The sequence below is a fragment of the Chiloscyllium punctatum genome, chromosome 16 (genome assembly GCF_047496795.1).
Source record: "Chiloscyllium punctatum isolate Juve2018m chromosome 16, sChiPun1.3, whole genome shotgun sequence".
NCBI lineage: Eukaryota > Metazoa > Chordata > Chondrichthyes > Orectolobiformes > Hemiscylliidae > Chiloscyllium > Chiloscyllium punctatum.
This window is the reverse complement of record NC_092754.1, coordinates 11,001,333-11,023,987: the sequence shown is the minus strand read 5'-3', so window position 1 is coordinate 11,023,987 and position 22,655 is coordinate 11,001,333. Positions and strand designations below refer to the sequence as shown.

Here is a 22,655-nt window from a genome sequence, read left to right as displayed (position 1 = left end):
CTCATAGAAATGTGATTGATACTTAACTGCTCTCTGCAAAGGCTGAGCAGGCCATTTAGTTCAAGGGCAATTAGGGATGGTTGATAATTACTGGCCTTCCCAATAACATTCACACCCTTGAAAGAATAAAGACCAACATCAACTACAGAGCACCTCTGTTACGTAGATCATATTTACCTGCCCTTCCACTATCCAAGGCCAATTGAAAACAAAATAGAAACACCTATGGAAGCAGCTTTGCTCTCAATATAATATCAAAGGGAAAGACAATATCCTCATGTTGTTACAGATGCCTGACCATCAGTGTATTTGGAAATTAAATTACCCCCACCGTTCCTTTGACAGAATATACTGGTTTTAGAGGCAGTGAAGACTAGGGTAGCTAGAATGATACCAGGACTTTGAGGGTTTAATTATGAAGTTAAGGAGATAAGGAGAACTGATAAAGTGTGTAGAAATTGTTTCCACTGGTTGGGGAATCAAGAACTACAAAACCTAAGCAGATTAAAAATAAGTACCCAACCTTTCAGGAATGAAGCTAGGATATACATTAACATGGTAGGAAGGATGGAACTCTTATCGTTTATGCTGGATCAATTGCTGATTTCATATCTAAGATAGATAGGTTTCTGTGAATCAAAGGTATTAATGGATATGGAGCCAAGGTTGAACCAGATCCTACAGCAGCCATGATCTTATGGAATAGTGGGAATTGACTTGAAGGTCTAAATGGCCTGCTTTTTGTACATTTCTAGAATAGCATGAAGAATACAGTGATGCTTTGGATTCAGTGGGTTGTAGGATTAGTCCCCGTATATGTACCTTACCCACACAGAATGACCGGATGCATGAGATGCCGTGGAGTCACTCCACTGATAATTATAAAATTGTGCTCTTGCACAGAATAGTGCCTTCAAGAGAAGAAGTAAAGTTAAAGGAGAGTATTCGCTACCATAAATTAATGTAATCCAAAGGGATGCAGCATGTGTGCATATTAACCTAACAACTGTTTTAAACTAATATTCACTAAATAGAGCTTAATTATTTCAAGCTTGTTAATTTTGCCAAAAACACAGGAGGAGGGATGAACGGAAACAACCAGTTCCTTCCCTACTGTTGTACTCAGTGTGGTTTATGTTTGAAAAGATAAATGTGTGTTTCTAAATCCCAGTTAATGTATGCTCAAATTAAAATTACCAGCAGCTGACCTCCATGGCGTTATTTATTCACACACTCACCCTGAAAGCGCTACAGCAGTCACACACACCGCCCAGTCAATAAAGATTTGATTAAATAATTGATAGCCGTTCACATGTCTTTGAAAGTCCAGTGAAGGAGGTAACATTTTCCTATTCTTGACATGTATTTCAGATATGTTCAGACGTGTGGATTAACTGTGGAGTTCATTCAAAGAGAAAAACATTCAGCAGATCAAATGGACAGCCACTTATGGCTGTTGTATCAGAAGGTCCATTTTCTTTACAGATAAACTTACAGCTTTGGAATCAGACTGGAAGGCTTTTTAAAAGATGTTTAAGCCTCTCCCCTCTGAGAAGCCAGAGGTCGCACAGCCTTGCTCTTCAGTTGATATCCCGTCGGTGTTATTCTTCAAAACTCTCTTGTGAGTTTTGGGATAAAAGGCGCTCAGTATCTCAGAACCAGTTCCAGTCACGTGCTTAATGATCACTGAAGGTAAATGGTGGTATTTCAGCCTTAAATTTGCGGGTAGCCATTTGTATCAGTTTTCCTTTGTTACATCGCAAACCTGGATCTACAAGCCCTTTGCCTCTATGTTTTGGGGTAGGCTTTGAACAATGTCTGATCTGAATCTCATGGAAGGAGTGCTGTTGATGCATGCCCATTCAACTAGAAGGTTCAGAACTTTCTGGAAGCTTAATAATGTGTGTTGAGTTCCAAAGATCACCGGACCACCACACCCCACTTCCCCACCCTTAGCAGGGACCTTAACAGTTCATTAGTGTCTACTTTTTAAATCATTGTTTAAAGTATTTGTTGTATCTTCATGCTTGCACTGGTATGAGGATTGAAAAGACCATTACTAGAAGTAACAGAACAGTAACTAGTGAGGCTGGAAGCCTCTTGCAATTCATTGCTCCAGTTCACTGAAAGATTTGCTGTTTAGTTCTGTCTCGATTCAAGTTGCCTTCTTGTATTTTGATTTGTTCCATTCAAATTATTTCTTAAAAATAGGATTATATAAGACCAAGTACTGGGTAAAGCAGCTAAAGATCCCAGATCCACCATAAAGAAACACTAAGATACACAAAAAAACATATTCTGCTGGGCCAAATGCTTCCTTCTGTGTTACAACCATTCTGTGCAAGTACAAAACAGAGGATGCACTGAATGATAATCACCTACAATTCTAAAATATATTCTCTTTTAGAGCTTTCCTTTTCTCAGGACTTTTCGAAACTGCAGTCAGAATAAGGGGAAAATCACCAAGCATTTCACTTCCTGGTCTCTGCCAATACTTTTATTTGAGGCATGTAGTTGCCTTATGTTGACTCAACCAGAAATGAATACTCCTACAGCTTCCTTTTCTATACCTGAACTCACCTCACTATACACTTTGTAGCATTGCTCATTGGAGCAGTCATCGACTTGGCCAGGTTCCTTTCAAGCACTATTTCCAGTCATTGGGCTAAGAATTGACCTTGTTTTACAGGTAAAGCAAAAGTACAATGACAACATGCAATCACCATTAAAGCCCAGAAGAGGTCAGAGTATGTCAAAGTCATAGAATCATAGAGATGTACAGCACAGAAACAGATCCTTTGGTCCATGCCAACCAGATCTCCTAAATTAATCTAATCCCATTTGCCAGCACCAGGCCCATCTCCTTCTAAACCCTTCCTATTCATATATCCATCCAGGTGCCTTTTCAAAGTTGTAATTATACCAGTCCCCACCACTTCCTCTGGCAGTTCATTCCACACACGCACCATCCTCTGCAAGAAAAAGTTACCCCTTAGGTTCCTTTTATATCTTTCCCCTCTCACCTTAAGCATATGCCCTCTAGTTTTGGACTCTTACCCTCACCCTGGGGAAAAGACCTTGTCTATTTATCCTATCCATGACCCTCATGATTTTGTAAACCTCCAGAAGGTCACCTCTCAGTTCAGACGCTCCAGCGAAAACAGCCCCAGCCTATTCAACCTCTCCTTATAGCTTAAACCCTTGAACCCTGGCAACATCCTCGTAAATCTTTTCTGAACCCTTTCAAGTTTCACAACATCCTTCCTATAGCAGCGAGACCAGAATTGCACACAGTATTCCAAATGTGGCCGAACCAAGGTCCTGTACAGCTGCAACATGACCTCCCAACTCCTATACTCAATGCACTGACCAATAAAGGAAAGCATACCAAATGCCTTCTTCACTATCCTACCTACCTGTGACTCCACTTCCAAGGAACTATGAACGTGCACTCCCAGGTCTCTTTGCTCAGCCATCCTCAGTGGTTGATAAAGTCAGATATAAAAACGCAAATGAGGAGGCTGAAACCTTTGGAAGATCATCTCTCAGTTATTTGCTGGTTCAGCAACTGCCAATTTGTGCGAATACCAAAGCAAACAAGTTTTATGCTGCTGCAGTTAGATGCAAGGATTGTGATACTCATATAGACACAACTGTACATCCCTGCTCCTTTTGGATTTTATCCTCTCATCATTTTTGGATACCTGGACTGCAGTCTTTGAAGCTGTTCTATCTCGTTAGGGTATTGCTTCTCTAATCTACTACAACTCCATTTCCTATTAATCTAAACGTGACTCACCATCCCTCTCAGTAAGTCCTATAAATTCTTTCCTAACATTATGATACGCATTATACTGATTAAGGTTCTCTGTCACAATACTTCCATTCTTCTTGTCAAATCCCAATCACATAGAGTTTGAGAGTCACATAGATGTACAGAAACAGACACTTAAGTCCAACTCGATCATGCTGACCAGATATCATAAACGAATCTAGTCCCACTTGCTAGTACTTGGTCCATATCCCTCTAAACCCTTCCTATTCATATGTCCATCCACATGCCTTTTAAATGTTGTAATTGTATCAGCCTCTACCACCTCCTCTAGCAGCTCATTCCATACATGCACCACCCTCTGCATTAAAAAGTTGCCCCTTTTAAATCCTCTAATTGGTGAGGTGGCACAGTGGCTCAGTGGTTAGCACTGTTACCTCACAGCACCAGGGTCCTGGGTTCAATTCCCGCCTGTCTGTGTGGAATTTGCAGTATTCTCCCTGTGTCTGCATGGGTTTCCTCCCTCAATCCAAAGATGTACAGGTCAGGTGAATTAGCCATGCTAAATTGCCCACAGTGTTAGGTGCATTAGTCAGGGGTAAATATAGGATAGGGGAGTGGATTTCTCTTCGAAGGGGTGCTGTGGACTTGTTGGGCCGAAGGACCTGTTTCTACACTGTAGAGAATCTAATCTAAATCTTTCTCCTCTCAAACCAAACCTCTGCCCTCTAGTTCTGGACAAGTAAGGGAAAAGACCTTGTCCATTTACCCTATCCACGCCTCTCATGATTTTATAAACCTCTATAAGGTCACCCCTCAGCTTCTGACGCTCCAGGGAAAACAGCCCCAGCCTGTTCAGCCTTTCTCAATAGCTCAAACCCTCCAACCCTGGCAAAATCCTTGTCAATCTTTTCTGAACCCTTTCAAGTTTCACAACATCCTTCCTATAGGAGGGAGACCAGAATTGCACACAATATTCCAAAAATGGCCTAACCAATGTCCCAATATGACTGCCCAAACAGTATCATCATCTACATCATCATCATTGACACATTCATTTCTTATTATACCACACCGATTATAGGTCAGATTTTTTTAAATCAAGTATTCACAAATACCTCCTGTGAAATGAACAGCAGGAACATCCCCCATCTTCAATGCCTGCTCCAAATTGCCCCTTGTCAGCATCTAACTTCAGGCTGCCGGGGGCAATCCCCTCTTCAAATGAACAAACTGCCCATGGAGGCATGACAGGCATAAAATGTTAATGAGAGCAGCCACTCAATTTCAAGGTGGTCTCAATCAGCTGCCTGTGTGGTGCCAAGTTTGGATTAAAAAAAACGTCCATGTTGTTTTCCATCCCAACTTTGACAGGGGCTCTAACTATCAGCCTCCTTTCAATAATCGAATAGGTAAATGCCAGAAGTTGACTTTTTTTGTGTATTTCTTCTTGAGCAATTTTTAAAAATTATTTGCTGTTTAGAAAATGAAAGTTGATTGTATAACTATTTCCAATATTGTGAGGGAACTTGAATTTTATAATTTCATTGTGATTTGAAGAGAAGAATGGCAGTTTTGTGATGGAGAACCTTAATCAATATAATGTTTATTAAAAAATGTACATGTTTATTTACATTATATTATCATTTTAATAATAAATATGTTAAACCACCTTCCATTTTGAGAATGATACTGACTTTTCCTAGGGTTAGGGTTAGGGTTAGGGTTACCACCCATTTATAACTCTTTCCTGATTATCATTTTGATTTGAAATTCGGCAGAAGTGTATAATATTTGGCTGAGTTAATATTGGACATTTTACATCAAACCCAAGTTCAAAAAAGTTCCCAATGTATCAATAAGACTCCAGGCCAATCCTGATAATGTTGTAATTTGCATTCAAATGATTAGGCACCTGGTAAATAACACATTTTCAATTATAGTTTTACCTGTTGCTAGAAATACCTAAACTTTTGTAATGATTTTAAATTCTGTTCTGAGCAGCTATAGAACCGATTAATTCAGCAGCACAATAAATAAAATGGTCTGGCAAAGCCAATCATCTATAGCAAGGCATTTTGATCAATGTGTGTTCCTGCAGATATGTTCCATGATTCAAAGTCTACCTCTTCCACTCACAATTCATTGCAACTGCTACCTGTACAATCTACAAGATGCAATGCACTAACTTGCCAAGGTTACTTCAAGAGCATCTTCTGCTCTCTAGTCTCTGGGAGGGCAAAAGGATCAATGTTTCCATCCTAATTTGAAGATTTGGAGCTGTTCTTTTATCATCTATCTTGGGCACACGCTTGTCTGTAGATATTCAGGAAATGTCAGCCACCAGCACCTTCTCAGGCAACAAGGTGGGGCAATCAGTCTGACGCTTGTTATTGTCACCCAGCTCCAGGAACAAAACATAAACCACGCTGCATAGTTTGTGTTGATGCACATTTAAAGATCAGATATACAATAAAATAATTTGAAACAAAATAATTTTAAATAATAAACCAGTAATTTGAAATATTATCAGATGATTTTATTCTTCTGAAAAGCAGAAATAATACAAGATCCTGTTTCAATGAAAAACAGGAATCATTTCCCACGCTGGGGGATTAACATCATGGTAAAAGTGGTGAATGCGTGGGTGACACTGAGCACTTTCACCTTTCGCTGAGCAGCTTCTTGTCACCTGGCAGCTGTTTCTTGTTATGAGGAGCAAGTGCAAGTTCTTTTGTAATGTGGGGATCTAGTTCAAGGATTCTTATCCAGTTTATTCTTGATGTTAGGAAGTGAAAAACTCCAGTTTACTCTCAAATAGCCACAGCTACCCTTTTTATTTCAAGAAGTTAAACAGAAGCAAAAAGGAACAAAATCCAGTCTGCTCTCCTGATTGGCCAATCCTTTGCTTAATGTTTTAGTTGAGTTCTTGAAAAGTGAAACTTCAAGTGAAACAACATTGAATAATAGTGAGAAGGGTTCCTGGGGTTTTGGGGAACAGGAAATGACATCACCACAAACCCCAGGGACCCCATCCAGGACAAACATATAAATAGAAAGAAGGAGACAACAGCTTCGCTTCACTTGGAGGTCGCCACTGATGATGTTACCTAGCCAGGTAATGAAACATCTGGATACCAAACCTACAGCTCAGCGAGCAAAGCTACACCCTAAACAGGATAAGTTGTCTGGACAATTGATTACTCCTGTCTACATTTTACTGACAACTTTCAGTGTTACATTTTAACAATAGATCAAAATATTCATTAATACCTAATGAAAAGCCTTAGTTCCACCATTTCATCAGCTGCCCGACAGAAAAGATTCTCTTCTATACCTTCATGGATGTGAACAACACTGGCAAGCCCACTATTTATTGTCTACCCCACATTACCCTTGCGAAGCCAATAGTGAGATGCTTTCTTGAATTAGTGCAGTCCAATGATATGGGTAGCCCGATAGTGCTGTTAGGAAGACAGTTCCAGGATTATCCAGAAACAGTGAAGGAACAGTGATATAGTTTGAGGTCAGGGTGATGTGTGGTTTGGAGGAAGACTTACAAGAACAGGGCCAGAGGGAGTGGGGGTACATCAGTGTTCCATAACCAGGCCCCAGGGCTCATAGGGGCTTGTGCCACAGTGCTCAGGACCAGGTGGAGCCAGGGCCCTGGTTATGGAACCCTGATGTCCCCCACTCCCTGTCCTGCTTACAAAGGTTGAAGAAGAGCAAGGGACTCAAATACACTGTCAAAAGAATCGTGGTGAGTTGCTACAGTGTATCTTACACATAGCACACACAGCTGCCATTGCATTTTTCTGGCTACTTGGGTTAGTTTCTGGTCAATGCAAACCTCAGGATGCTGATGGTATGGGATTTGGTGATGACCACACCTTGAAAATCAAGGTGAAATGGCTAAATTCTCTCTTATTGGAGATGGGCATTATTTGGCACAAATTTTACCAGCCACCTACTGATTAATTTTTAACATTATCCTCAGTAAGACTTTGTTTCTTCCCCTTCACTCCTGAGAATGCCAAACTATCAACATTTTGTTACCAAGTTTTTTTGTCAGGAACCTGCAGGATTAGTAGAGTAGTGTCACTAGGGGAGGGGCAAATAGCAACAGACATTGAAACCATCTTCCTGGGAAGGAGTCATGGAACTTACTACAGTCATAGAGATGTACAGCATGGAAACAGACCTTTCGGTCCAACTCGATCATGCTGACCAGATATCCCAACCCAATCTAATTCCACCTGCCAGCACCTGGCCCATATCCCTCCAAACCCTTGCTATCCATATACCTATCCAGATGCCTTTTAAATGTTGCAATTGTACTAGCATCCACCACTTTCTCTGACAGCTCATTCCATATACGTACCACCCTCTGAGTGAAAAAGTTGCCCCTTAGGTCTCTTTTATATCTTTCTCCTCTCACCCTAACCTATGCCCTCTAGTTCTGGCCTCCCACACCACTGGGAAAAAACTTGGTCTATTTATCCTATCTATGCCCCTCATGATTTTATAAACCTCTATAAGGTCACCCCTTAACCTCCGACACTCCAGGGAAAACAGCCCTAGCCTATTCAATCTCTCCATATAGCTCAAATCCTCCAACCCTGGCAACATCCTTGTAAAACTTTTCTGAACCCGTTCAAGTTTCACAACATCTTTCCAATAAAGAGCAAGTTACTAAATTGAGCAGAAATATGAAATAAGTTGATTAAAGAAAGGCTCTAAACATAACAATTGTAGAAAAGATGAGACAAGAAGGTGTATGTAAGGTTTGTGAAGGTTTGTAGCTCAGGTTGAGGTTTAGGGTGTAGGTTTGCTCACTGAGCTGTATGTTTGGTATCCAGACGTTTCATTACCTGGCTAGGTAACATCATCAGTGGCGACCTCCAAGTGAAGCGAAGCTCTTGTCTCCTGTTTTCTATTTATATCTTTCTCCTGGATGGGGTTCCTGGCATTTGTGGTGATGTCATTTCCTGTTCATTTTCTGAGGGGTTGATAGATGGCATCTAGATCTATGTGTTTGTTTATGGCATTGATGCCAGGCCTCTAGGAATTCTCTGGCATGTCTTTGCTTAGCCTGTCCCAGGATAGATGTGTAGTCCCAGTCGAAATGGTGGTTTTCTTCATCCGTGTATAGGGCTACGAGGGAGAGAGGGTCGTGTCTTTTTGTGGCTAGCTGGTGTTCGTGTATCCTGGTGGCTAACTTTCTTCCTGTTTGTCCTACATAGTGTTTGTGGCAGTCCTTGCATGGAATTTTGTAGGTGACGTTGGTTTTGTCCATGGTTGTACTGGGTCTTTTAAGTTTATTAGTTTTTGTTTGAGTGTGTTGGTGGGTTTGTGAGTTACTAGGATTCCGTGGGGTCTTAGTAGTTTGGCTGTCATTTCTGAAACTTCTTTGATGTGTGGTAAGGTGCTTAGGGTTTCTGGCTGTGTTTGGTCTGCTTGTCGTGGTTTGTTCTTGAGGAATTTGCGCACTATATTTTTTGAGTATCTGTTCTTGAATACGTTGTATAGGTGGTTCTCCTCTGTTTTCCGAAGTTCGTCTGTGCTGCAGTGTGAGGTGGCTTGTTGGAATAGTGTTCTGATACAGCTTCGTTTGTGTGTGTTGGGATGGTTGCTGGTGTAGTTAAGTATTTGGTCAGTGTTTGTCGGTTTTCTGCATACGCAGGTGTATAAAAAGGTGTATAAAGCTGCAATGTTTATGATACTTAGTTGCACAATAGGCACTTATTTTGTAACTCATTAAAAGAAACTGAAACTCACGGGACAGTTTTGAGTCACCATCACTGAAGGTGTTTCACAGGCACTGGAGACAGGAAGCCAAGACGCAACCTCTAGTCATTATCTCTGTTCATTATGCTCCATGCACAAGCTTCCACTTGAGTAGAATTGAAATTTTGTGAGCTCACAGCAAATCTGGGCAGGAATTTCATTTTAATATTAAGACTGGTATGGTTGTATTTCATTTCAACTTATTCAAGAAAATGTTGAGGTCAAGGAACATAAACAGCTCAAGTTAATTTGTAGTCTAAACATATTGTGATTTATCAAAACAGTATGGCCAATTAAAATATGGTGGACAAGAATCAATTACCTAAAAATTATAATATAAGTCAAGCAAAACTCCCAAAAACAAAGACTTGTAAGAAAATGCAAGCAACAAGTACACTTACTTTGAAAACATGATCCTGCCATATTTATTCATTATACGTTCATTGTCCTTGAGGGAAGAGCAGAGGCCAAACTTGGTGGTTAGAACCTTGTTGTTTGGGATCTGGTTTAACATCTGTTTACCTTTTAAAATAACATAAATCAAAAACCTAAGTATTTTCAAAGCTCATCAATGACACAACACTAATCCTTTAAAGTAATTAATGTATTTGGTTTTTGTATCCACATCTACTTTCTGTAGTATTACAGAAATTCCACATAGTAGCAACCTAATATACCGTTAGCCTTCTGTCACCCCAGTTTTAATGTTAACTGATAACTAACAGATCGGGTAATCATAGACTTAACATGGCTAAAATATTTGCTGTCCATAACCTATCTAAACCATGTTGTATCTGTCCATCACTCCAATTCTCAGTGCTACACTCCAAAGATTCTACATTATATGTTCATTTTGTGTTTTAATCTCTTCAACCTCTAGGCTCCAATATAGAGTTCTTTCCATAACACTCTCTACCTTTTTTTTCTCTGATGCTCCTTAGACCCAAATCTTTGACCCCATCTCTAACATCCTTCTTCAGTCAGGCATCCATTTTGCCTCTGTGAATCATTTTGGAATTATCTCTATGCTAAAGATGCCATATAAATGCAAATGTTATTGTAACCTGTCAAAATATCGTCTGAATTTATCAAAAAAGTGATAAATAGAGCTTTGCTCTGCATCTAAATATGCTACATGTTACTTAGAAATACTTGATGCTGACATTAAATATATGCCCCTTGACAAGCACAGAAATTCAACAAAAGAATTATCAACTACTTAACTATATGCAGATACTTGTCATTCAGAAACATTATTAAGGGCATAAGAAAACAACTGGAAGAGGCCACTTGGCTCCTTGGACACTGTTCCACCAGTCAATAATACCATGGCCAATTTTTTACTTCACTACCTTTAACATCAAATTAGCATCCATCATTCTATTAATTGCAGTTTTGAATATACTTTAAAAATGACATTCAGAGCTCTTTGGGATAAAGAATTCCAAAGATTTACAACCTTCTGAGTATAAAAAATTGTACTTATCTCAGTCCTAAATGAATGATTCCTGGTTATAATTTCTCTCACCAGTGGGAACCAACCTCCACTCTGTCAAACCTCTATGATTTTTATACGTGTCAATTATGTTATCTCTCATTCTTCTGAACTCCATAGGCATTTTCTATTCAATCTCTCCTCATAATGCAACTCCTTTTCACAACCATTAGTCTAGTGAACCTTTGTTGTACACACCCGCAGTCAAATATATTCTTCCTTAGATAAGGCAACCAAAGCTGTCCATAATATTTCAGATATGACTTCAATCAAAAGTCCGATATACAATTACAGCAAGATCCTTCATCTTATTTTCCACTCCTTCCAATAAAAGTTAACACACCCTAACAGATAAAGGCTTCACTATCTTACAACAAAAGCTATTAGATGCAATTCCCTAGACCACAACAAAATGAAGAACAAACACTCTCCAGTTCCCTCCAAATAAATAAGACTGTAAGACATAGGAGTAGAAGTAGGTCATTTGGTTCATTGAGTCACACTTGCCATTCAATAGCCAACCTGATAAGCCTACCATTTTCCTGTCTTATCCCTGTAAGCATTGATCACCTGACTGAATAAAACTCTGTCTATCTCATCCTTGAATATATAAAGATCCAATGTCTGCAATCCTCTGTGGTAAACAATTCCACAGATTCACAACCTTCCGATAGAATAAAGTCCTCCTCACCTCTGGCTTAAATGGCCGACTCCTTACTCAGAGCCTATGCCCTCTGGTCCTAGACACTCCCAGAAGGGACTTCCAAAACAACCTGATCCCATCTACCCTGTCAAGCCCCAAAGACTCTTATATGATTCAATAAGGTCTCCTCTCATTCTTCTAAATTCCAATGAGTATAGGCACAATGGACTCAACCTCTCCTTATCAGAAAATACCTCCATACTTAGAATCAACCTACTTAAATTTTCTCTGGATTGGCTCCAATACTTGTATATCTTTCCTTAGGTAAGAGGACCAAAACTGTTCACAATATTCCAGGTATGGTCTCATTGGTAGAGTTTTTTAAAAGATGCTCCTATTTTACATTTTATTCTCTTGAAATAAGGGTCAAGAGTTCACTTTCCTTTCCTATGACCTGCTGAACTTGGATATAAGCCTTTTGTGTTTCAGGGACAAAGATGATTGAATCTGCAGATGTTTGCAGTCTTTCATCATTTTAATAATGTTCAGCTCTTCTATTCCTCCCGCCAAAATGCATAACCTCACATTTTTCCTTATTATATACCATCTTTCAAATCTTGACTCACTCACTCAATCTGTCTATGTCTTTCAGTAGACTCTTGGTATCATCCTTATAACTTGCCTTCCCTAACTAATTTTGTGTTATCCACAAATTTGATGACATTACATTCATCATCCAAGTCATTAATATGTCGTAAATAATTGTGGCCATAACAATGGATCCTGTGGTACTTCATTATTAACAGGCTGCCATTCTGAAAATACCCCCTTTGTTCCAAATCTCATAGAGTCATACAACATAGAATTGGCCCTTCAATCCACCATACCTGTGCCAATCAACAAACACCAAACTACACTAATCCCATTTACCTGCCCTTTCTATAGCATACTATGCCAAGGTATTTAAGTGCTCATCTAAATGCTTCTTAAAAGTTGCAAGAGTACATGACTCCATCACTCTCCCAGACAGCATATTCCATATTTCTACCATCCTCTGGTGGTTTTTATTTCTCACATCTTCTCTAAATGACATGTTCCTCATCCGAAACTTATGGCCTCTGTCTTCTATTAGTTAGTCAATCATCAATCCATGCTCATATATTATCCCAAACACCATGGAATCTTACTATAGTCAGTAGCTTTATGTCTAGTTCCTTACTGAATGTCATTTGGAAAGCCCTTTACCTATTCTGCTTGTTACATTCTCAAAGAACTCTAAAAGAAATTTGGCGGGCAAGATCTCCACTTCATGAAGTCATGTTGACTCTCTAGGTTATATTATCTGTTTCTAAATACTTTGTTAAATCCTTTGTTTAACCTGTTTAACATTTTCCCAATTAAGACATTAAATTAATTGGCCAACAGTTACCTGATTTTGTTTCCCTCCCTTTTTGAATGATGGGGTAGCATTAGCAATTTTCCAATTCTCTGGAATTTTCCAGAACCTGAAGATTCTTAGATGATTATAACCATGGGTAGGGGAGTCCAAAATTCGAGGGCACAGGTTTAAGGTGAGAGGTGAAAGATATAAAGGGACCACTTTTTCAAGCAAAGGATGGTGTGTGTATAGAATGAGCTGTCAGATTAAGTGGTAGAGGCTTCGACATTTTTTAGTTTAGATTCCCAACAGTAGGGAAACAGGCCCTTTGGCACAACAAGTCCACACCGACCCTCTGAACAGTAACCCACCCCTGACCCTATATTTACCCCTGACTAATGCAACTAACACTACAGGCAAGTTAGCATGGCCAATTCAACTGAACTGCACATCTTTTGGATTGTGGGAGGAAACTGGAGCAGGTGCCCAAGGTGGGGAATTGAACCCAGGTCCCTGGTGCTGTGAGGCAGCAGTGCTAACCACTGAGCCACTGTGCCCCCCCCCCCCCCCCCCCTTAAAAGGCATCTGGTTGGGTATTTGAATAGGAAAGATTTATAGGGATATGGGTCAAATGCTGGCAAATGGGACTAGATTAATTTAGGAAATTGACACTGCAACAACTATCTCCATAGTTACTCGCTTTAAACTCCTAGGTACAATCTATCAGATTCAAGGAATTTATTAGCCTAGTTTCCCTAGTACTTTTTTGTCTATTGATAGTTATTGTCATTTTCCACCCCACCTTTAGCTCCTTGAATATTTAGTATTTTGGAATACTATAAATGTCCTCTACCCATGAAGACTGATACAAGGATTTATTCAACTCCTCTGCCAATACCTAATTCCCCATTAGTATTTCCACAGTCTCATTCACTAAGGGCTACCAACTGTATTCCCAGTTCAATCTAGCCAAATGAAATACATTCTATTATATTACTGAAGTCCTAGGGCCTCTATATGGGATGACTTAGTTACAGAATAATTAAGACACTTATGGATCTGGGCTACTCTAAAAGCCCTTTCTACCTTCGTGAAAGTATTGATGGTTGGATGGTATGTAAACTTCAGTCCATTTCAATAAGTAGTCTTGTCGGGTGTTGTCCAATATTCGATTCCATCCCTTGCTCTCACAGAAGCTGACAATACTGTGTTAAAATGACAAAATGTTGTGTTTATATAGATACCCTTTTACCTAGATGAGAGATTAACTAAAACAAATGGAATCCCATTCTCCTTATGCCAATTCAGACCATTCTCTGAACCCCAAGCTCTTTTTTATACTACATCAATTCAATTGATGATAGCTATTCAGTTTAGAGTTACACTGTTGGTCACATTTGTTCCTCTACTTGGTTCATCTCCGACATAAGACTGAAGATTAAAGTTAATCAAAAGCTTTCTGACATTTGATGCATATACATGTAGTTTTGCAAAGTTTTCATCATGGTTACGTTTTCTATATTTAATTTAAATGTAATCATTGCGATTGTCTTTTCTACTGGGTAGGCAAACAAGTCAGGTAAAAAGATAATTGAAACTTATATAATGACATCTTCCTGATATGTAGGAAGTCGGCCTGGCAAGTCAAGAACTCATTTGTCTAATTTTCTGGCTCAATTTGTGAGAAATTGTTTTTGTTAAAATCATTCTGAAGCTCAAATTAACTTGTCTACTTATCATCCACAATGATCACAGAATACAGTACACCAGGAGACCAATCTGTCAATATTGCTTCTGCCTCTGAAACAGCTATCCAGTTAGTTTCTTACCTCTGCTCTTTCCACACAACCTAGTAAAGACTTTCCTTTCTAATGTTTCCCTTTTCATAGTTACCACTGAATGTCCTTCCATCCTTTCAATTTTGACCTGGAATATGCTGACCAAAAGTTTACCCACAATATTAACTCCACAGAGGCTAGTATCCCATCACCAAGTCACCCTATGTTCTGAGACGAATAGTCCTTGACATTGATGCAGCTCCCTCAAAGCCAGCTCTTATAGTGACAGGATGTCTCACACTCCTGCTCCACAATCGCTACATCCACCACTGATATTCAGCTTTCAGTACTGTTGTTGCCAGGCTTATCCCTTTCCCCTTTTTCAAAAAGGTGTGTGACATTTGTAATACAACAATCCTCTGGCACCATCTCTGTGTCTAAGGAAGATTGTAAGATTGGACACACAGACCCTGCAATTTCCACTAGTATGTCTGTTACAATTCCAGACAAGAACCCGAAGTTTGGATATGATGCAGTTATGGATTAGTAACTTTTTGCTTTAAGTGGATGAACTGGACTGATCCAAATTCCTTACTAATAGAATAAAGCCAGGGGATACCACAGGTTTGAATAACCAACCATAAACTTCATTATATCAAGTTTTTTAAAAAGTAAAATAGCTTACAATGTCCATCTGAAATCCAATATTAGTATGAGGTAAATATGATTTAATAAATAAACAGTGATCAAACACAGTACCCTCCAGATTAAATGCCAGATATGACCCAGGCCAGAATCATGCATTTGTTAGCAACCCACATAGGAATCACTGTGAGTACAGCAATCTTGTTAACACTCAGTTTTCCTCCAGAGGAGTTTCTACTCTTCAATCTCAAAGATTCTGCTTCTGAACTCCCTCTAATGCTGCTCCAAAATGGAGTGTCTGAACACCTGTTCACCTCTTGCTGGTTTCATCCTGTCTTTGAAGACTTTGTTCTAACACTGACTCACTGGTGAACCTCCAGTACCCCCTGAGCTCCTCAGCTCCACTTACACACAGCAAGCACATAGATCACCCAGCTGCCTGGAACCTCTTCCTGCCGCCTCTGCCAGAGATTTCCTCCCAGTGATCCCTGCACCTCTATATCACCATCTCTTCTTCTGGATTCTGGGTTATCGTTCTCTCAGGAATTCTGGATACTAGGAGACAGAGAGGTCTGTAGATGTGGGAGATAAAAGTTCAGAGTGTGTTACTGGAAAAGCACAGCAGGTCAGGCAGCATCCGAGGAGCATGGAAATCAACGTTTCAAGCTGGATCCTCGGGGGTGGAGAGGTGAGACTCCCAGCCTCATTCCTGATGAAGGGCACTGGCCCAAAATGTTGATTTTGCTGCTCCTCAGATGCTGCCTGACCTGCTGTGCTTTTCCAGCAACACACTCTCAATTCTGGATACTAGCTCATTACCTCTTCTCTGGTTCCCTTCTTTATAGGATCGAAACTGGGCCCCATGATAGCTGGTTCCTATGCCAAATCAGAACCTTTCTGATTATCCGAATGGCTGGGCCCTTTAAATACTTAAAGTGACAAAGAAAGAAGCATGTTATTCATTGGAGTTTTGAGGAATGAAAGGGGATCTCATTGAAAAGTATAAAATTCTGACAGGGCAGGACAGAGTAGGTTCGAGGATGACGATTCTTCTGACTGGGAGGGCGGGGTGGCATCTCAAGATACACAGCAGGCAATTTTGAACTGAGATGATGAGAAATTTGTTCAGTCTAAGGGTGCTGAATGTGTGGGGTTATTTGACACAAATGGCTGTGGAGGCGATCTTGCTGAATATACTTAAGAAAGAAATAGATTTTGAGAAGATCAAGGTATCAAGGGTATGGGGTGAGAGCTGGAACATGGCATTGAGATAGAAGATTGGTCATGGCCATGTTGATTGGCAGCGTAGGCTCAATTGGCTGACTGGTCTACTCCTGCCTCTATTTTCTATGTCTCTGTGTTTCTCATATACTTGTCTGGAAATGGACCCACACATTGTAGACTGTGGATCATAATCCCCTGTCCTCACCTGAGAAACCCACACAGAGAGTCAAGTAAGTTAGTTTCATTATGTTCATATCATGCTAAGCAAGGGAATCAAAGGTTATTGGAGAGTAGGTACAAATGTGGAATTAAACAAACAGATAGTTCAGCCTTAATCTTATTGAGTGGAAGCGTAGTCTCAAGGGGTCAAATGGTCTACTTCAGCTCCTAATGTTTATCTTTAACATGCCCTTAATAGCCTAGGGGAGTATGGGTCTATTAAACTAAGTCAATCAATAACTTTCTATGTTAAATATCATTGTATGTTTTATATATGTTTCAAATGAATGACTTTACATACTGTTTTTCTGCACTTACCTCTCCATGTTACCGAGCAACTGTAATATCTAAGATGAAAATGGTATGATAATTTGAGCAACAGGAAAAAGCAAACAGGGAAGGAGAAACTTATCCTATTCATAACAATTGACAGGAACCAACAATTTCAGGTTGACCAGCCAGTTGTACCTTCTTCACATGACATAAGTTAGTACACTCGTTGTATTTGTTTGAACTTTCTCCTAAAATACTCAGCATTCATGAAGACATTACTGCTGCTGAATAAAAGAATGATTTGAATTTATATCCCACTTTTCACAACATCAGGATATTCCAAGGTTTTCTCCACCCACTGAACTATTTTTTTGAAGTGTAATGTCAGAAATGTGGCAGTTAACTTGCACATTGAGTTCCTACAAACAGCAATGTGACAATAATCAGAAAATCAGTTTCAGTCGTGCTGGTTAAAAGGTAGATTTTGGCCAGGATTGTCAGGGCAACACCTTTGTTTTTCTTCAAAATAGCAGTATTTTGTACATTCACCTGAGAAGGCTGATGGGGCCTTGGTTTAAGGTCTCATCTAAAATGGCTCCCTCTACAGTGCATCATTCCCTCCATGCACTTGTATTGGCATTCTACAGTAGTACCACCATGGGAAGTAGGACAATGCATTCCAAAGCTTGTTGTTACAAAAGATGATGAACTTGAATCAAATGATTGTTGCTGTCAGACTTTATCTAGTTGGAGGAATGTAAATGGCAATTTTTATGGTTCTTTTTTCTTTTCAATATTGTGAAGTCTGTAATAAACACTGATAACTTTAATTTCATCTCTGCATGAGTCATGAGGTCTCGCCATGTTGAATACTGTGCGAGTTGGCATGATAGGTATCAGGATTAGAGTGGTGCTGAAAAAGCACAGCAGGTCAGGCAGCATCCAAGGAGCAGGAAAATCGACGTTTTGGGCGGGAGCCCTTCATCAGGAATAAACCTCATTCCTGATGAAGGGCTCCTGTCCGACATGTCGATTTTCCTACTCCTCGGATGCTGCCTGACCTGCTGTGCTTTTCCAGCACCACTCTAACCTTGACTTTAATCGCCAGAATATGCAGTTCTCACTATTGCCATGGTAGGTGTCAGGGTCAAGCAGACATTGACTGACAAGAGTTGTCACCAAGGTATCATAGAGTCAAAAAGGGACCACAGAGAGTTGACAACAGTTGTGCGCAGTTGATACTGGGTATTAGGTAGGATGGGAAAGCATGGATGGGGCATAGGGAGTATGTGTGAGGTTGTGGGATTTGAAAGGTGGAGAGATTGTTAATTATTTTATTGCATCTCTTAAAAAAACTTGAAAACTGTACTATCTGTACTGCCTGTCTTTTCACTCAGCAGCCTCCATATTCATTCTGATCTCTTCTGGTCTGAACTCTGAGGGAACCCAGTACTCCAGAACAAAAATCCCAATTTTTGAGCCACTTGTTCCAGGGTTAAGTTCATGGAACTGGCAAAAGTCTCAATTCTTTATATCTGAGGCATGGAGAAAAATTCTTAAATATGTTCATAAATTTATTCTTTTTTTTGATAATTAGATTTGTTGTGATATAAGAACTTTTACTCAAGTATGCCATCTGTAACTTGGGGAATGTCCGGCCTAACTTGGGAGAAGTGTGCTTCAGAGTGAGAGATAAACTGCTAGAGGTGTGGACCCTGACCCTGTTCTAATATTAATGAGAAATTCTGGTTCCTGCTCTGAGCCCACTTAATCTGCATTGGCATATGAGGACAAAACTGGATTCTACTCAAGTTACAGACATACAAACCAGCTATTACAAAATAAAATATACTACAGAGATTGGTTTGTTAAAGAAAGTTAAAAAATTGAAATCATATGAACTGATATCTATTGAACAACATACTGTAGTCAGTTCACTCATCAACCCAGGATTTGTCAATCAGTGTTTCAACTTATAATAAAACTCTACTTTGGTACATACAGTGAAACTCCATTCGTGCCTCCAATGTAGTAGAAAGGGCCTTGCTCTTTATTTTCTTCCTGTTGCTTGCCATTAATGGACTTGTCTCCTAGTTTCTGATTAGCACTGCCAGTTCGCTTTCCAATTTCTGATGCCTCAGACTGTGTATTGGAAGGCCCTAATGTTTACCAAGAGGTGATTCAGTGGGATAAAGAGTAAAAGGTAAATTAGAAAGTTAGTGGGACCACTTTTAATAATGCATTTCCCCAATTTTTTGCTCATTCGTGCCCCTTGCAATTATTGGCCCAACTCATCCTTAAGCAATGAACTACATGATAATAACAAAAAGGGCAGGGAGTGTATGAGGCAGCCCTACAAGCAGGGACATGAAGCTTTGTCGATTTCAACAATGTAGTAATGTGAAGTTTATAGTCTTAGAAGTGAATGTTAATTAGCTTTATTAAACATAATTATTCACAAGACATGGTAAGAGAGGACATAACTTTATGTCCTTTCAGACTTTAGATTCTCAACCTCACTCATCCCTTATCCAAGACATGATGACCCTCAAGTTACAGTACCATCGGTCACCTCTCTCTAATCTAAGAGGAGCCCTATGGTCCTGTAAGATTAAGGTGACTGTCACAGACTTGGACTTCAGTTCCATGTTATCTGCTGTCACTACTATCTCGTGCTTTTCAAGTGGTCAGTTGGCATTCTTGGACTAATGATATAATTAACCCTCTGTTGTACAAATGACAGGGCCCCATTTAAATAACCTTCACTAGATCTTGTCTGACATTCAACCAGAGTGACTGTCTGTTGTGCAGGTGTAAAAGGACACCACAACAACAACTTATGTTTATGTAGTATCTTTAACATAATAAACCATTCCCATGACACACTGGCACCTCTGGAAGTAATCCCCTGCACTCAGTGGAAAGAGAGCTCTGCAGCAGATCAGGGATTGGGCATTCCTGACAAACTAGGCAACTGCAGATTTCTTGGGGAATCTGGGTCAGGAGTATTTTCAGTACAGCTTCACCAGGACAGAAATGAGTTCTTAAAAAACCTTAATACCAGAAGCTTTATTTTGAAAGGAACTCTCCACCCAATTCTTGTATGATTAATCTTGGTGCAGATAACTGTTTTTACAATCTGAAGTAACTAGATTAGATTAGATTAGATTAGATTACTTACAGTGTGGAAACAGGCCCTTCGGCCCAGCAAGTCCACACCGCCCCGCCCCTACATCTACCCCTTACCTAACACTACGGGCAATTTAAAATGGCCAATTCACCTGACCTGCACATCTTTGGACTGTGGGAGGAAACCGGAGCACCCGGAGGAAACCCACGCAGACACGGGGACAATGTGCAAACTCCACACAGTTAGTCGCCTGAGGCGGGAATTGAACCCGGGTCTCAGGCGCTGTGAGGCAGCAGTGCTAACCACTGTGCCACCGTGCCGCCCACAACTACTTTTCTTGGTTACTGTCCAATTCTGTCATTCATAGGAAAATATGAGCAGGATCAAGCCATTCAGTCCCTCAAACCTGTTCAGTCATTTAATTAGGTTACAGCTGACCTGCACTTTACCTCCTTAATTAAAACCCCTTTGTGGGCTTTATTTTTGTCTATTGTACTGGTCTAAAAAGTTATCACATTGTTATTTAATAGTCTAGATTGAAGGAACTAAGTGTAATATCTCCATGTTTGCAGAAGACAGAGCTGGATGTGAAGGTAAACTGTGAGGATGATGCAGAGATGCTTCAGTGTGATTTGAACAAGTTGAATCAGCAATTAAATACATGGTAGATGAAATACAATGTGGATAAAGGTGACGTTAGATGGCATATTATTATCTGAATGGTGGTAGGTTGGGAAGGGAGAGATGCAATGAAGCCTGGGTGCCCTTGCTCAACAGTTGCTGAAAGTAAACAGGTGGTGAAGGCGGCAAATGGTGTGTTGGCCTTCAGCACGAGAGAATCTGAGTACAGGAGCAGGGATGAGTTGCTGCAATTGAAAAGGCCTTCCATGGTGAGACCATACCTAGAATATTGCGTGCATTTTTTTGTCTCCTTAATTCAGGAAGGATGTTCTAGCTATGAAGGCAGTGCAATGAAGCTTTACCAGACTAATTCCTGGGATGAAAGTACTGATACATGAAGAGAGACTGAATTAGTTAGGATTGTATTCACTGGAGTTCAGAAGAATGAGGATGATCTCATAGAAAGTCATAAAATTCTAACAGGATAAACAGTGTAAACACAGAATGATTGGGGAATCCAGAAGCAGAGCTCACAGTGTAAGGATACAAGGTAGGCCATTTAGGACTGAGATGAAGAGAAATTTCTTCACCTACGGTGTGGTGATCCAGTGAAATTCTCTGTCTTAGAAAGCAGATGAGGTCAAAGTATTGAATGTTTTCAAGAAGGAGTTAGAGATAGACCTTAGGAAAGTAGGCAGAGGGTATTGATTTGGATGATATTTTTGAATGGTGGAGTAGGTTCAAAGGAATAAATAATCTACTCCTGTTCCTATCTTCTACAGACACCGTGATAATAACTAACATCTGGCTTACTCAACTTGCAGCTTCTAATAGGCTGGTTCTAACCTGATTTGATATGAGCATTCAAATTAGGAGCAGGAATAGGCCTCTCCAAGGTTTTTCCCGCACCACTCTGATCTAAACTCTCCATCCCTACAGCATGCTCTGTCATTTAATAAGATCATGGTTGATCCAATTGCACCACATTCCTACCTACTCATGACAAATTTGAGATCTTGCTTATCAAGAAATAACTTACCTCTGCCTTAGCTCAGGGATCACACACAATCCATTTCCCACAAACCATGGAAATTGTAATCCTTGGAAAAGTGTGGTGTGTTCTTATAAGTATTTTAAAATAACTCCACTAAGAAGCTACAGCTCCAAATAAATCTTTCCTACTGCCAGCATTTACCATCTAACCACCTGTCATCACACTGCCTCCAACTCTACACCAAATCATGAGAATTGTTTCCTTAAATTATAGAAGTTACTCAAACAAACAAGCTTGTTTCCAAGCATTGCCAGAAAAGCAAAATAGTTAGAGCCACAACAAAGCAAACTCAACATGTCAAAAATGGACACCAGCCTGAATTTTGGGGTCTTGATTAAATTAGATTCCCTACAGTGTGGAAACAGGCCCTTCGGCCCACCAGTCCACTCCATCCCTCCAAAGAGTGACCCACTTCCCTCTGACGAATGTACCTAACCCTATGGGCAATTTAGCATTGCCAGTTCACCTGACCTGCACATCTTTAGACTGTGGGAGGAAACCGGAGCACCCAGAGGAGACCCATACAGACACGGGGAGAACGTGCAAACTCCACACAGACAGTGACCTGAGGCTGGAATCGAATCTGGGACTCTGGTACTGTGAGGCAGCAATGCTAACCACTGAGCCACCGTGGCT

At 40.1% G+C, this 22,655-nt stretch overlaps 1 protein-coding gene and 1 long non-coding RNA gene across 4 annotated transcripts in view; one reads left to right on the top strand and one right to left on the bottom strand.

Moving 5' to 3' along the window:
* LOC140486957 (protein polyglycylase TTLL10-like) overlaps nt 1-22,655 on the bottom strand; it is a 157,767-nt gene that overhangs the window by 55,183 nt on the left and 79,929 nt on the right. Inside the window, exons 5-7 of the mRNA XM_072586216.1 lie at nt 19,217-19,373; nt 14,162-14,280; nt 9,961-10,081 (exon numbers count right to left, since the gene is read on the bottom strand). Of these exons, the coding sequence (XP_072442317.1) occupies nt 9,961-10,081; nt 14,162-14,280; nt 19,217-19,373 (397 nt within the window). The remainder of the gene's footprint in view (nt 1-9,960; nt 10,082-14,161; nt 14,281-19,216; nt 19,374-22,655) is intronic.
* The window catches only part of LOC140486958 (uncharacterized), a 106,415-nt gene that overhangs the window by 46,536 nt on the left and 37,224 nt on the right, over nt 1-22,655 (top strand). The gene's annotated exons all lie outside the window — the stretch shown is intronic.